Source organism: Saccostrea echinata, unplaced genomic scaffold (genome assembly GCF_033153115.1).
Source record: "Saccostrea echinata isolate AGI-Se365-2 ecotype Australia unplaced genomic scaffold, CSIRO_AGI_Sech_v1 ptg000042l, whole genome shotgun sequence".
NCBI lineage: Eukaryota > Metazoa > Mollusca > Bivalvia > Ostreida > Ostreidae > Saccostrea > Saccostrea echinata.
In genome coordinates, this window is record NW_026889791.1 from 7,279,544 (window position 1) to 7,295,000 (window position 15,457).

The window sequence follows — 15,457 nt, forward strand, 5'->3', positions numbered from 1 at the left end:
TTGTTATGATAAGCAAGAGTGACTCTACAGAAATTTTGAATTTCATGGCCCCAGGGTCAAAGGTTCTGGTGAAAAGGGGGTGGGGGCTCTATTGATTATATAGTGAAAAAGCAAAATTTCTTTCAAAATATTCTTTTCTGCTTCTGGTTAAAAAGCAAAGAAGCTAAGTGTATATAGTTATGATGAGCAAGAGCGCTTCTTCCAGAGTAGTGAATTGCATGACCCCTGGGTCAGATGTGCTGGTGTAAGGGTGGGGCTCATGATAATATAGTGAAAATGCATTAATTCTATTAAATAATCCTGTCTGCTTCATATTGTTAAGCAGATAAACAAAGTGATTACTTATAATGAGTAAACTTCTGGTCCCAGGGTGAGAGGCTCTGGTGTTTCTCTGTGGGAAGGAGGGGGGGGGGGGGCTCTACTGATAATATAGTGAATATGTAGTAAAAATGCATTATTTCTTTAAAAATCTTCTCTGCACATGGGCATATCAGAGGCAAAAAATGTAAAAGTTTTAATAAGGAAGGGTATTTTTACCAGATTTTGAACATCTAGACCATTTGATCAAGTATCCTGGTCTTGGCCAGGGCTCTATTAATTTTTATTCTACTGAGAGGAGTTATACCCCTTTGCCATTTACTTTTGATAATTAATCACTGTAAATAATGTACTTGAAAGGTTAATAGAATAAAAGATTTATGCAAGAATTTTTATTGTATAATACATAAAGTACTTCCATGATTTTAATGATCAGGTAGACTTGTAAGTAATAGATAAATAAAAATGAGACAAAAATAACTTGTCTTATTAAATGTTCATCAAATACCAATGTAAGAGATTTCAACAAGGAATTAAAATAGTACAGTAGTACTGATAGTTTGTTAATGTACTATACGGTGATAGTGATAAATAGCGAACAGATTAGAACCTAATTTATGAACTGCTAATGAATTCTAGACTAATTATTTTGTTGATCCTGATCACCCTATTTTTCTTGCTTTAGGGCAATAAAGCTTCACTTTTCAGTTCATTTTATACTTCATGGATCCTCTGAATTGTTGTATTATACTCGGGTGACCGTTAAGGCCCTTGGGCCTCTTGTTCTTTTCATATTTTTTCCATAAAAAAAAATTACGGATTTTTAATGTTTAATGTTTGAGTAACAGTCTGACGCTAATGCTTTAAAGTGTTGGTTCTAATTTTTAGCGTTACATGCAATATGGTATCTGCTTATCAAAGTAAGCAACTAAATAATGATTCAGTTAAGCAACATGTAAATAGTCTTATTAGCATTATTAGGTAGAACAAGTAATTAAGTAAAGGAGGCAGGGGTCTTGAATTGTAGTTTATTGCTTAAATCACATGAAAATAAAATAATTAATTTTAAAAAAATCTGCAAAGTTATTTCTCTGCTAGAGGATTGATAAGAAGCATTCTTCATGGCTGCTGCCTGGCATACATTTCAACGACGGATTCGATGTCGATGTTGATGTCCTGGCATACATAAAGAAGAAGAAGTGCATTTAATCTTTCCTCTCTCATAGAACTCCTCGATGCTCGTTTGATATATTTTGAAGCTGAGTTTCCGCGTTCTACTCCACTTGAAGAAACTGCTGTTAGCTGTAGAAAATGTAAAATTTTTGTAACATTTGGGAATAGAGTTGAACACGTTCTTCTGTCTGATAGTGTGGAATCTATGGTGTTTGGTCGGTCTTCCTGGCTAGACCATATCCTCTTCCAGAGCTCCAGTTTTTGAGAAAAAGTAGAAGAGGATGGTAAATCTGTGTTATGGAAATCAACTAGAGAAGAGACTGTTTCATCTGTGATTTTGTTAAGATTGTTTGGTAGTAGGTAAAACCCACGAAGAGCTGCTTTAGCAAGAGTACCAAACCTCATATCCATTTGCTGAATAACATTATCCAAAAAATGGTATAAAAACTGTACGTTTGAAATATTCTTTGGCATCTTCTGCTTCGATGTTACTTCTGTGAGTTTGTCTACCACATCTTCTAGGAATTTCTATTGTAATGTCAGCTAATCTTGCCATTTTTTCTGACTTTGTATATATGATATCGTAATCAGCTTCATTGGTTCTTGCAAATTTTAAGGTTTCCTTTACAAGTTCTACCATGTTGTAAGCTTGAATAACGTCCATTTCAGTTCCAAAGTTTCTTACTAAGTCCCATTAAATATCTAAAAAGATGCAATACTCTTTGGAAACTGATAATATCTGTGCAATCTGTTATGCGCTTCATAAGTCCATATGCCTCTGTAACCGCTTTGCCATCCCATCCACGTTCAGAAAACCCAATGGCATCTAAACAAGTAAGTAAAGCTTCATATAGGTCTTCAAAATCCTGCAGTGTTGTTATTTTCTCCACCCATCGAGTTTCACAAAATATTTTCATTTTTGATTTTGTAATGGCATCTTTTGATGGCCTTCCTTCATTCACAGTAGTTATAGCTTGTTCGAGACGCCTGCTCCTCTTCGGGGAGTAATGATAAAAAATTCCAAGTTGCTTCAGTGCATCCAACATCACATGCACTTCCCACACCTGACAACTCTTGCAGAGGACTAGATTCAAATCGTGGTTACTGCAGTAGTGATATGTTGCCTTTGGAGAAACTTCTTGGAATTTTGCAGCAAAACCATTGTATTTTCTGGACATGTTTGCTGCCCCATCTATTGTTTTAGAACGGCAGCATTTCACATCAATGCCAGCAGATGAAAGTGATTTAATGACATTGTCACAAATTTCTAACCCACTTGTGCCTTCACATTGCACAAATTCAAGTAATCGTTCCACAGGATTATTGTCACGTGTATAACGTAAGACGATTCCCAGTTGTTCCCAGTTACTTATGTCAAGTTACCTCATCACATTGTAGTCCATAGTGTGGTCCAAGTCTACGATTTTCATATAAAATGAAAGAAATTTTTAGACATAATCTTTTTTTTGTTCCCTTTTTATGGAGGAGGGGCGGGTTTTAAATCAAAAGCGCAAATAATCAAGAATACGATTTGGTATTTCTAAAGATACCACATCAAGCCCCTAATCCCATTTTCTTATAATTATGTCGGGATCGATTCGGTTGTCATTTTGATGCTTTATTATAAACGTCAAATTTGATGTCAATTTAAACGTTTAATTGAAATCGCAAGAGTTATCTCCCCCAGTGTGTTGTACATCTTTAATTTAATTATTTTTTATTTATTATTTCAATTTACATGCACGTTTTAATTTATCCAGATCAACATTGAAATTATCGATCTTAATAATTGATCATGAAAAAAAAGTAATGTACATTTACAATATAAATGTGCATTATGTCAGTGCACAAATTGGAGAAAAAAATATCATTTTTTTTAACTACTATGATATTTTTTTTAATTAATCTTTTACCAAAATTTAATAAATAGCTTGATTCAAATACATGTCTATAAGGAAAAATTATTTTGTCAATTCTAATTATCCTACATGTAGACCTTACATTGTATGTTTTTTGAATTTTTGTAACTACTTGTAAGTCAGTCAGTCAAAAAAAAAAAAAAGAAGCTTAACACTTTCCTCCGCGTCGATATAAATATACAGGTGTACATGTTCACGAACCTCTTACATGTGCTACATGTAATTTTTGAAATACTTTATATCGATATAAAAATAATACTAGACAGGTACATTTTGTACTTGTGCATGAAATGTACACGTAATTCCAACTTTAGTAAATTGAACGTGCAAAGATACCTTAATACGAAAACGTACATGTATTTTTTCATTACATAGGTACTTGTATTTGAACTTTTGTAATTGTTATAATTATTTAATTTTAACACTTTAATAATTATAGTTTCAAAGTGAAGCCAGGGTCATCATGTATCAGTAATCATCCACCTGTTTCGAAGATATTGCGGGTGCTAAGATCAATTGCGGTTGGGTTTTTTTTAATTGACACTTGCTAGCTGGATGTATACTGTCTCCATGGTCACGGTATACCTGAGTATGTACTCCCCCTACATTTGATGCTCCTTAGGTTACATGTACCTTGTCTGGGCACATTATCAATGAGAAATTCAATTATTATTTCAAACTATTCAGATGATCATTTATTTGAAAACTACTTTAAAAAAATAATATATTCTTATCAGTGGACCAGTTATTAGTTTATGTTTGTTTGTTTTGGTTTTTAGCTCACCTGAGCTGAAAGCTCAAGTGAGCTTTTCTGATCACCTGTTGTCCGTCATCCATCCGTCCGTCTGTCTGTCCATCTGTAAACTTTTCACATTTTCAACTTCTTCTCAAGAACCACTGGGTCAATTTTAACCAAACTTGGTACAAAGTATCCTTGGGTGAATGGGAGTTTAATTTGTTAAAATAAAGGGCCAAGTCCCCTTACAAGGGGAGATAATCAAGGAAAGACAAAAATAGGGTGGAGTCATTAAAAAATCTTCTTCTCAAGAACCACTGGGCCAGAAAAGCTGAAACTTATGTGGAAGCATTCTGGGATAGTGTAGATTCTAAATTATTAAAATCATGACCCCCAGGGGTAGGGCGGGGCCACAATAGGGAATCCAAGTTTTACATTGAAATATGCAGAAAAATTTTAAAAATCTTCTTCTCAAGAACCACTGGGCCAGAAAAGCTGAAACTTATGTGGAAGCATCCTGGGGTAGTGTAGATTCTAAATTGTACAAATCATGACCCCGGGGGTAGGGCGGGGCCACAATAGGGAATACAAGTTTTACATTGAAATATATAGAAAATATCTTTAAAAATCTTCTTCTCAAGAACCACTGAGCCAGAATTGAAATTTTCTGGCTGTATGTAAATATTTTCGGGTACTATTTGGCTTAGAATCATCAAAATTTGTCAGTTGATGTATCTTGGGTCCTTGGAGTACATCTACTGAAAAGTAGGTCAACATGACCTACTTTTCATTTTATAGATATAATGAAATATATCGGTTACTAATTGGCTTAGAATCATCAAACTTTGTCAGGTGATGCATCTTGGGTCCTCAGAGTAAGTTGACTGAAAAGTAGGTCACAGTGATTTTCTTTTAAATTTATATGACGATAATTAAATATTTTGAGTACTAATTGGCTTAGAATCATCAAACTTTGGCAGTTGATGCATTTTGGGTCCTCAGAGTAAGTTGACTGAAAAGAAGTTCACTCTGACCTACTTTTGAAATTTTATTGCTTTGTTTAAATATGTATAGGTACTAATTGGCTTTGAATCACTAAACTTTGTCAGTTGATGCATCTTGGGTCTGCAGAATTAGTCCACTTAAAAGTAGGTCATTGTGACCTATTTTTGAAATTTGATGGCTTTATTTTTAAATATATCAAGTACTAATTAGCTTTCAATCATCAAGCTTTGTCAGTTGATGCATCTTTGGTCAATACTTAAACAATGGGGAAAAAGGTATCTAACTCCAATAGGGAAAATTACAGTTGTTAAGACATAAGTTTTACCTTTACTAAATCACATTTTAATGTCAATCACAAACTTCTCTGAATCATATTGTAAAGAATTAGAAAAAAACCTTCTTCTCATTTTTATGGAATAAATCAATTTATAGGGTTAAAAAAGAAGTTATTGTTAAAAACTATGAAGATGGGGAATTGAAAATATAAAACCTTAAGTCTTTTATATCTTCTTTGAAATTATTTTGGATAAGACATCTCATTTTTGCAAATAGGGGCATGGAACACCTCATCCCAAATTTTAACTTAGAGAAATTTATAAACTGTGGGACTAATTATGTCACAACTTTTCTGAAAACTTTGAAAAATAAATTTTGGATAGATGTTTTCAAATCCTGGTTAATATTACAAAATCATGAGAAAACGTTTGAGGTTACTGGTGACTTGCCTTTATTTTATAATCAAATGATTCATATTGGGAAAAAGGCCAAGTCCCCTTCAAAGGGGAGATAATCAAGTAAATACAAAAATTGGGTTGGGTCATTAAAAAAATCTTCTTCTCAAGATCCGCAGAGCCAGAAAAGCTGAAACTTATGTGAAAGTATCCTGGGGTAGTGTAGATTCTAAATTGTTCAAATCATGACCCCCAGGGTAGGACAGAGCCACAATAGGGAATCCAAGTTTTACATTGAAATATATAGTAAAAATCTTTAAAAATCTTCTTCTCAAGAACCACTGGGCCAGAAAAGCCTGAAACTTAAGTGGAAGCATTCTGGGGTAGTATAGATTCTTAATTGTTCAAATTATGACCCCCTGGGGTAGGGCGGGGCCACAATAGGGAATACAAGTTTTACATTGAAATATATAGTAAAAATCTTTAAAAATCTTCTTCTCAAGAACCACTGGGCCAGAAAAGCTGAAACTTATGTGGAAGCATTCTGGGGTAGTGTAGATTCTAAATTGTTCAAATCATGACCCCCAGGGGTAGGGTGGGGCCACAATAGGGAATCCAAGTTTTACATTGAAATATATAATAAAAATCTTTAGAAATCTTCTTCTCAAGAACCACTGAGCCAGAAAAGCTGAAACTTATGTGGAAGCATTTTGGGATAGTGTAGATTTTTAATTGATCAAATTATGACCCCCGGAGGTAGGGCAGAGTTACAATAGGGAATCCAAGTTTTACATTGAAATATGCAGAAAAAATCTTCTTCTCAAAAACCACGGGGCCAGAAAGGCTGAAACTTATAAGAAAGCATCCTGGGGTAGTGTAGATTCTAACTGAACAAATCATGACCCCTGGGGGTAGAGCGGGGCCACAATAAGTACTACAAAGGGGGGAGGGGGGAGAGAAATCAGGTGAAAAACAGCAAAGCCAAAGTTACTCATGTGAGTGTTGTGGCCCATGGGCCTCTTGTTATTGTACTCACCTTTTGTTCTTGTATCTACTAATAGAAATTTTGTCTAAAATGAATCTAACAGTTAGTTGGTTGTATCCACGGCCATGTGTGTGACTTTAAGACAATATTCTTCAGATGTTGAGGCTCTGATATCATTTACAATCACACCATCAGGGAGATAGGAAAAATAAGGCATCTCCTTTACCCTAAGAAAAAGTAACGGGGCTAAGTATTATCACCAATACATTTTATTCTGTACTCTTTAAAAGGATTACGTGCTTGCATGCTGCCATGTTTAACACATTTCTGTTTTTGGTCACTGAAACAGGAAATGTTTCAAATGCATGTATTTGACCCAAATGTATTATTAATACTTAACCCTTATGATCAGGCATGACTTTTCTGAGAAAATAAATGACACAGGAAAAGAAATTCAGTATTTTATTTAAAAAAAAAAACGTGAAAAAAAAACTAAGTTGTTGGATCCAAACCATCAGATATAATAACTATGGCAATATCATTATAGTTCTTGATTTTGGGGAAGTTCATCTTTCAGTGTGTTTTATTTTATATGTCTGTGGATCTTTTACAGTATTGTATTATACTCAGATGACCGTTAAGGCCCTTGGGTCTCTTGTTAACTTTTTACAATTTCTTCTTCTCCTCCAGAACAACAGGGCCATTTTCAACCAAACTTAAAACAGAGTATCCTTGGCTGAAGGGGATTCAAGTTTGTTCAAATGAAGGGCCACACCGTAGATTGAACACTATTTAGATGGCACTGATTGAAATTTATTCAAACCATAGCCTTGGGGTTTGGGTGGGGCTGCTTTAGGGGGTCAAATTTTTACATTGAATAAATAGGAAACAAATATGAAAAAAATCCTTTTCAAATCAGCAGTGGAACAAATACTCAAATTGATATACAAGCATTCCAGTAAAGTACAGATTTATATTTGTCACAGTAGTCACTTGATATTCAGAACTCCCATGTAGTATATATAATTTGATTATGTCATGACACCTTGGGGCTAGGATGGTTTCAAAATTTTTTCATGGGAATGTAGAAAGAATTTTTTTTATAAACAACCTCTTGAAGAGCAGCAAAAGTGAAAGTAACTCAAGTGAGCAATGTGGTACTTAGGCTTCTTATAATTTTAAGAAGAAAAAAATAAAATATTTTTCTACCTACCTACCCATTGTTAACAATCTGAGTCAGGAAAGGGCAAACAATTATTTTAATTTTGGCTCGAAATGTTTAAATTTCTTCTCAAGAACAGTGATCAGTAATATTTATATAGATGGATCCTGGGGTTGGGGTGAGACCACAATGTGCATTTATGGTTTTAAGTTGGAAAATGTACTCAAAAAAACTGGAAAAATCTTTTTCTTTAGAACACGAAACCATGTTAATCATATTTACATGGATTTATCATTAGGTAGTGTTTATTCAGGTATGTTCAAATCATGCCCCATGGGAAAGGGTGGGATCACAATGAGGATAAAAGTTTTACATAGAAATACAAAGAAATTATAAAAATTATCTCTCCAAGAATATGAAAGCCATGATAAGGCATTTATATGAAAAAAAACAGCAGGTATTGTAGGATAAAATGGGGCTTCAATGGGTTGTCTACATTTTACTAAGGAATATATATAGGAAAAAGAATCTGCTGATAAAAAACAAGGACGACCTTAGTTACTCAGGTGATCATTATAGCCCATGGGCCTTTTGTTTTCGAATGACATGTTCATCACATATGCTTTGAAACCCTAAGGCTTGTAAAAATTTCTACTATTTATAGGAAGTCCCCTGTGATTTGGTGACTGGAGAAGAGAGACAGTACCATTTTAGGCCTGATAAACCTGCAGCCCACATCTCCACAACAGTAGAGATGACCAGCACCACAACAGAATGTAAGGAAAAACACACTTTTTTATTAGCTCACCTACCTGAGCTGAATTAAGACTCAGGTGATCTTTTCTGATCAGTTTTGTCCATCCTCTGGATGTCGGTCTGTTTGTCTTTCTGTAAACTTTTTAGCTCACCTGAGCTGAAAGCTCAAGTGAGCTTTTCTGATCACCTGTTGTCCGTCGTCCATCCGTCTGTCCGTCCGTCTGTAAACTTTTCACATTTTCAACTTCTTCTCAAGAACCACTGGGTCAATTTTAACCAAACTTGGTACAAAGTACCCTTGGGTGAAGGGGAGTTTAAATTGTTAAAATAAAGGGCCAAGTCCCCTTAAAAGGGAAGATAATCAAGAAAAGACAAATATAGGGTGGGGTCATTAAAAAATAATCTTCTCAAGAACCACTGGGCCAGAAAAGCTGAAACTTATGTGGAAGCATCCTGGGATAGTGTAGATTCTAAATTGTTAAAATCTTGACCCCCGGGGATAGGGCAGGGCCACAATAGGGAATCCAAGTTTTACATTGAAATATATAGGAAAAATCTTTAAAAATCTTCTTCTCAAGAACCACTGGGCCAGAAAAGCTGAAACTTATATGGAAGCATCCTGGGATAGTGTAGATTCTAAATTGTTCAAATCATGACCCCCAGGGGTAGGGCGGGGCCACAATAGGGAATCCAAGTTTTACATTGAAATATATAGGAAAAATCTTTAAAAATCTTCTTCTCAAGAACCACTGAGCCAGAAAAGCTGAAACTTAAGTGGAAGCATCCTGGGGTAGTGTAGATTCTAAATTGTTCAAATCATGACCCCCGTGGGAAGGGCGGGGCCACAATAGGGAATCCAAGTTTTGCATTGAAATATATAGGAAAAATCTTTAAAAATCTTCTTCTCAAGAACCACTGCGCCAGAAAAGCTGAAACTTATGTGGAAGCATCCTGGAGTAGTGTAGATTTTAAATTATTCAAATCATGACCCACGGGGGTAGGGCAGAGCCACAATAGGGAATCCAAGTTTTACATTGAAATATATAGAAAGAATCTTTAAAAATCTTCTTCTCAAGAACCACTGAGCCAGAAAAGCTGAAACTAATGTGGAAGCATCCTCGGGTAGTGTAGATTCTAAATTGTTCAAATCATGACCCCCGGGGGTAGGGCGGGGCAACAATAGGGAATACAAGTTTTACATTGAAATATATAGGAAAAATCTTTAAAAATCTTCTTCTCAAGAACCACTGAGCCAGAAAAGCTGAAACTTATGTGGAAGCATCCTGGGATAGTGTAGATTCTAAATTGTTAAAATCATGACCCCCGGGGGTAGGCGGGGCCACAATAGGGAAACCAAGTTTTACATTGAAATATATAGAAAGAATCTTTAAAAATCTTCTTCTCAAGAACCACTGAGCCAGAAAAGCTGAAACTAATGTGGAAGCATCCTCGGGTAGTGTAGATTCTAAATTGTTCAAATCATGACCCCCGGGGGTAGGGCGGGGCCACAATATGGAATACAAGTTTTACATTGAAATATATAGGAAAAATCTTTAAAAATCTTCTTCTCAAGAACCACTGAGCCAGAAAAGCTGAAAATTATGTGGAAGCATCCTGGGGTAGTGTAGATTCTAAATTGTTCAAATCATGACCCCCGGGGATAGGGCGGGCCACAATAGGGAAACATTGAAATATATAGGAAAAATCTTTAAAAATCTTCTCAAGAACCACTGGACCAGAAAAACTGAAACTTGTGTGGAAGCATCCTGGGGTAGTGTAGATTCTAAATTGTTCAAATCATGACCCCCGGGGGTAGGGCGGGGCCACAATAGGTATTACAAGGGGGAAGTCTGGTAATGAACAGCATGGCCAAAGTTACTCAGATGAGTGATGTGGCCCATGGGCCTCTTGTTAACATTTTTGACTTCTTTTCAAGAACCACAGGGCCAATTTCAACTAAACTTGCCACAAAGTGTTAATGGGTAGAGGGAAATACAAGCTAACTCAAATGAAGGGCCATGACTTCTTACAAGGGAAGATAATTATGAATTGAAAAAGTGAAAATTTAATGTCATTTATAGCTCACATGAGCTGAAAGCTCAAGTGAGCTTTTGTGATCACCAATTGTTTGTCATCCATCTGTCCTTTTGTCTCCCCATCTTTCCATCTGTGTCTGTAAACTTTCACATTTTCATCTTCTTCTCAAGAACCATTCAGCCAATTTTAACTGAAGTTGCGTTAAAGCATTCCTGGACAATGGGAATTCTAAATTGTGACCATTAAGGGTATTTTGAGGTCAGTGATGAATACTGATGTCCAATGACTGTACATGGATTTTGTGGTCCTTGGACGTCTTGTTTGAACTTTTCTAGGGTATGTGGTTGAAACTGAAGTATGTATTGGGATTTTTCAAAATTTGTTAAGAGCTAAAGACTGAACATGATTTTGTGTTCTTTTCTATATTATAGATGATGTGGCAGTCATTGATGAGATTCAAATGTTGAGGGACCAGGAGAGAGGAGGGGCCTGGACAAGGGTACTTCTGGGTTTATGTGCCAGAGAAATCCATCTCTGTGGAGAGGAGGCAGCCATTAATCTTGTACGGAAGATCGTCGGCAGTACAGGAGATACATTAGAGGTATATGTACTATAAAGATGGCCAAAACCATCAAAATTAAAATATCTTCAAAAATCTACTCCTGGAAATCAAGTCAAATTATTCACAAAGTTATAATTAGCAATGAACCCTCTATCAAAATTGTGAAATTTATGGCCCCTGTGACCAGGATTCAGGCATAGGGTTTTTGTTATATATTGAAAATGCATTCTTTACTCATGGAAAATCAAGCATGCAAACTGTTGGCATGATTATAAAGAGTAATGTAACAATAGGTATAACATGATGTTTGTAAACTACATTCAGATTTCTGTTGAATAGTAAGTATCATAAAGGATGACTGCACTTAAGGACATGCGGAATTTGCGACAAAATAATCTTTCAAAACAAGCATTTTTCTTTTCATTGCAAGAATGATCAACATCCAATCTACAACTTTATGTAATTACGCTTAATAAAAGTGTGTATTTACGAAGTTCGAATCTGTTTTCAAAGGCAGGGGTCATCACAATTTCTTGAATCTCTGTTCAATAATGAGGACGCCCACTTTTTTACTGACTTTATACATAGTCAGCGCATGTTTGTCTATTGTTCGCCGTTTAACAGTAGTTGTATATTTGCATAAATAATAATGTATCAAAAGGAGATTAATAGACAAACATGCGCTCATGGTTAAAAAGAGAAAAAAATGCTTCTTCTTACATTCGCTCTCTGTGTTGTAACCAAGGATTGTGACATGTTGAATATTATAATTCACCACGTGATTTCTTACTTCAGGTAACTTTGTGAATACTAAATTCCGACACGTGACTTGTAAGGAAGCATGTTTTGTGCTAACTAGGACATTGTGTTCGAACACATTAAGTCATCTGGCATTGATATAAAATCTGCTTTAATTACATTGACGTGCTCATATTGTTAATTTCGTTTTGAAACCTTTGTCAGAAGTGTATTTATGCCATACAGAATGGAGAGGAGATTGGAAAGAGTGATCACATTCGCTTTTTCAAACATGTCATTGTTATTTATCAGCTGTTTATGTAGTCTAATTTTAGAGCCATTCTTACAATGTTAGCTCCACCTCTCATGCATGTCTAATGTTCAATCAAGGGCAGGTAAGTGTAAATTCACTATATTTGGAAAGCAGTAAGGACAAAAAACATTGAATCATTTTATTGTATCACAGTCTAAAATCATTTTAAGATTAAAATGTGCTTCCAAATTGACAGTATTCTTTCATAAACATACAAAAGTGAGATAAGGTTTAGACATAAAAGCAGCACAAGCAACCGAAAAAGACCCAAAAACAGGCGTTAAGTGCAGTCATCCTTTGATTAAAAATCTACTTTCTCTTTCAATAACAGTCAAGTAATAGCAAAAAAGAGAGTATGGTTGTAGTTGCAGTTCACAGATCTAAGTTATTTGCAATTTATAATGAAGCTGACAACAAGCAATCATTTGATTATTAGCTCTTCTGAGCCAAAGGCTCAAAGAGCTAATGCTATGGCCATTTGTGTGGTGTACGTAAACTTTTTAGAATATGGGCCATAACTCAAGAACCCCTTGGCCAATTATTGTCAAATTTGTCAAAGGGTATCCTTGGCCAAAGGGCTCCGGGTTATACTAAAACTAGGGTTGTGACCCTTAAACAAGGGGAGATAATTAGGAAACCAGAGTTGGGAGATAATTGGGAAAATAGAAACAAAAGTACTGGTTGCTAAAAAAACATCTTCTCAAGAACCACTGGGCAGATTATCACCAAACTTACACAAAAGGATAAGGATATGTTGAAGATTAAAAATTGTAGAAGGCATCACCCTGGGGTAAAGGGCGTGGTCTCAAGGTCACTTCAAAGTTGACCAAAAATTACATTTTATTAAAATGTTATTTTGCTTACTATAAGGACTAGGATCATCAAATCTTGTCAGTTGATGCATCTAAGGACCTCATATCATGTTGACTCAAAAGTAGATCACAGTGACCTACTTTTTTAATTTTGCGGCCATTCTTTTTCAAAATGATTTAGAGGCATATTTTGAATAATTTAAGGCCTATGATTATCAAACTTTGTCAGGTGATGTATCTTGGGTTCCCAAGTATGTCTACTAAAAAGTAGGTCACCTTATCTTTTTCAAAATAATGAAGGTCATTAATTCGAATACTGAGAGGTTTAGAATCATGAAATCTTGCAAAATGATGCATCTTTGGGCCATAAAACATATGTATTAAAAAGTATGTCACCATGACCTACTTTTTGAACTTTGTAGGCATTCCATTTCAAAGCATTTTAGAGGCATAATTTGGACGTTTAAGGCATGTGATCATAAAACTTAGTAAGTTGATGCATCTTGGGTCCTCGAAAAACATCAACTGAAAAGTAGGTCACCATGACCTACTTTTCAATTTATATGTCCCCAAGTACGTCTACTAAAAAGTAGGTCACCTTATCTTTTTCAAAATAATGAAGGTCATTAATCGAATACTGAGAGGTTTAGAATCAAGAAATCTTGCAAAATGATGCATCTTTGGGCCATGAAACATATGTATTAAAAAGTAGGTCACCATGACCTACTGTTTGAACTTTGTAGGCATTCCATTTCAAAACGTTTTAGAGGCATAATTTGGAAGTTTTTAGGCCTGTGATCATAAAACTTAGTAAGTTGATGCATCTTGGGTCCTCGAAGAACATCAACTGAAAAGTAGGTCACCATGACCTACTTTTCAATTTATATGACTATAATTAAATATTTCAGGTACTAATTGGCTAAGAATTATCAAACTTAGTCAGTTGATGCATCTTGGGTCTTCGGAGTAGGTCATCTGAAAAGTAGATCATCGTGACCTACTTTTGAAAATTTATGGCTTTAATTAAATATATCTGGTACTAATTGGCTTAGAATCATCAAACTTTGTCAGTTGATGCATCTTGGGTCCTCATAGTATGTCATCTGAAAAGTAGGTCATTGTGACCTACTTTTTAAATGTCTGGTAATATTTAGCTTAAAATCATCAAAACTTGTCAGTTGATATATCTTAGGTCCTTGCAGTAGGTTGACTGAAAAGTAGGTCATCGTGACCTACTTTTCAATTTATATGACTATAATGAAATATTTAGGGTACTAATCGAGTAAGATCCATCAAACTTTGTCAGTTGATGCATCTTGATCCTTGGAGTAAGATAACTGAAAAGTAGGTCACCATGACCTACATATGAAAATTTATGGCTTTAATAAATATTTCAGATACTAATTGGCTTAGAATCATCAAACTTTGTCGGTTGATGCAACTTGGGTCCTCAAAGTATGTCATCTGAAAAGTAGGTCACTGTGACCTACTTTTGAAATTTTATGGTTACAATTTTAAAAATATTTTAGCTATTAATTGGCTTAGAACCATTAAACTTAGTTGATGCATCTTGGATCTTCAGAGAATGACAAGTGATAAGTAGGTCACCATGACCAACTCTCAGGTACTAATTTGCTTAGAGTCATCTTGGGTTCTCAGAGTGCTTCATCTAAAATGTAGGTCATGATGACCTACCTTTGGAATTTCAAGAGTTTATCTAAATATACAGGATACTTAGAGGCTTCAAATAGAAGTGATAGGTTGTACAGTTTATCAGAAAAGCGATTCAAGGCCCTTGGGCCTCTTGTTTGATGAAACATCATTAGTGATAAAAACTTGATTTAAGTGATATATGAGGGTTGCTTCAAAAGAAATGTCACAACTACTATGAAAAATAATCAAAAGTTTCCATCAAAACTTAATATACTACTACCTCTATCTATTTTGACTTTTGCCTTAAAATTTCATTCAAATATATGCAATACTTTATAAAATATTAAAATTAATAAAATGTTGGGTTTCGTATATCGCTGCACGGCAAGAAACTACCAACATTGTTATGACATTTGTCTTTGACACTCATATTGAATCTGATGATAGATTTACACAAAAAGGAATGAATTTAGAAATAATATTTGGACAAAGTTCAATGAATTTAATACTACAACTCAAACCAAGATGATTTATAGCAAAATGGCAGTAAAGATTATTAAATGAAGCATGTGAAAAATTTAAAAGGTAAGGGGATGAACTGAAAATGAGTGCAGAAG

The 15,457-nt window shown here is 35.0% G+C and overlaps 1 protein-coding gene across 1 annotated transcript in view; it reads left to right on the top strand.

The window, feature by feature from the left end:
- LOC133201052 (ATP-dependent RNA helicase SUV3 homolog, mitochondrial-like) overlaps nucleotides 1–15,457 on the top strand; it is a 99,754-nt gene that overhangs the window by 71,404 nt on the left and 12,893 nt on the right. Inside the window, exons 6-7 of the mRNA XM_061336853.1 lie at nucleotides 8,634–8,745; nucleotides 11,194–11,363. Of these exons, the coding sequence (XP_061192837.1) occupies nucleotides 8,634–8,745; nucleotides 11,194–11,363 (282 nt within the window). The remainder of the gene's footprint in view (nucleotides 1–8,633; nucleotides 8,746–11,193; nucleotides 11,364–15,457) is intronic.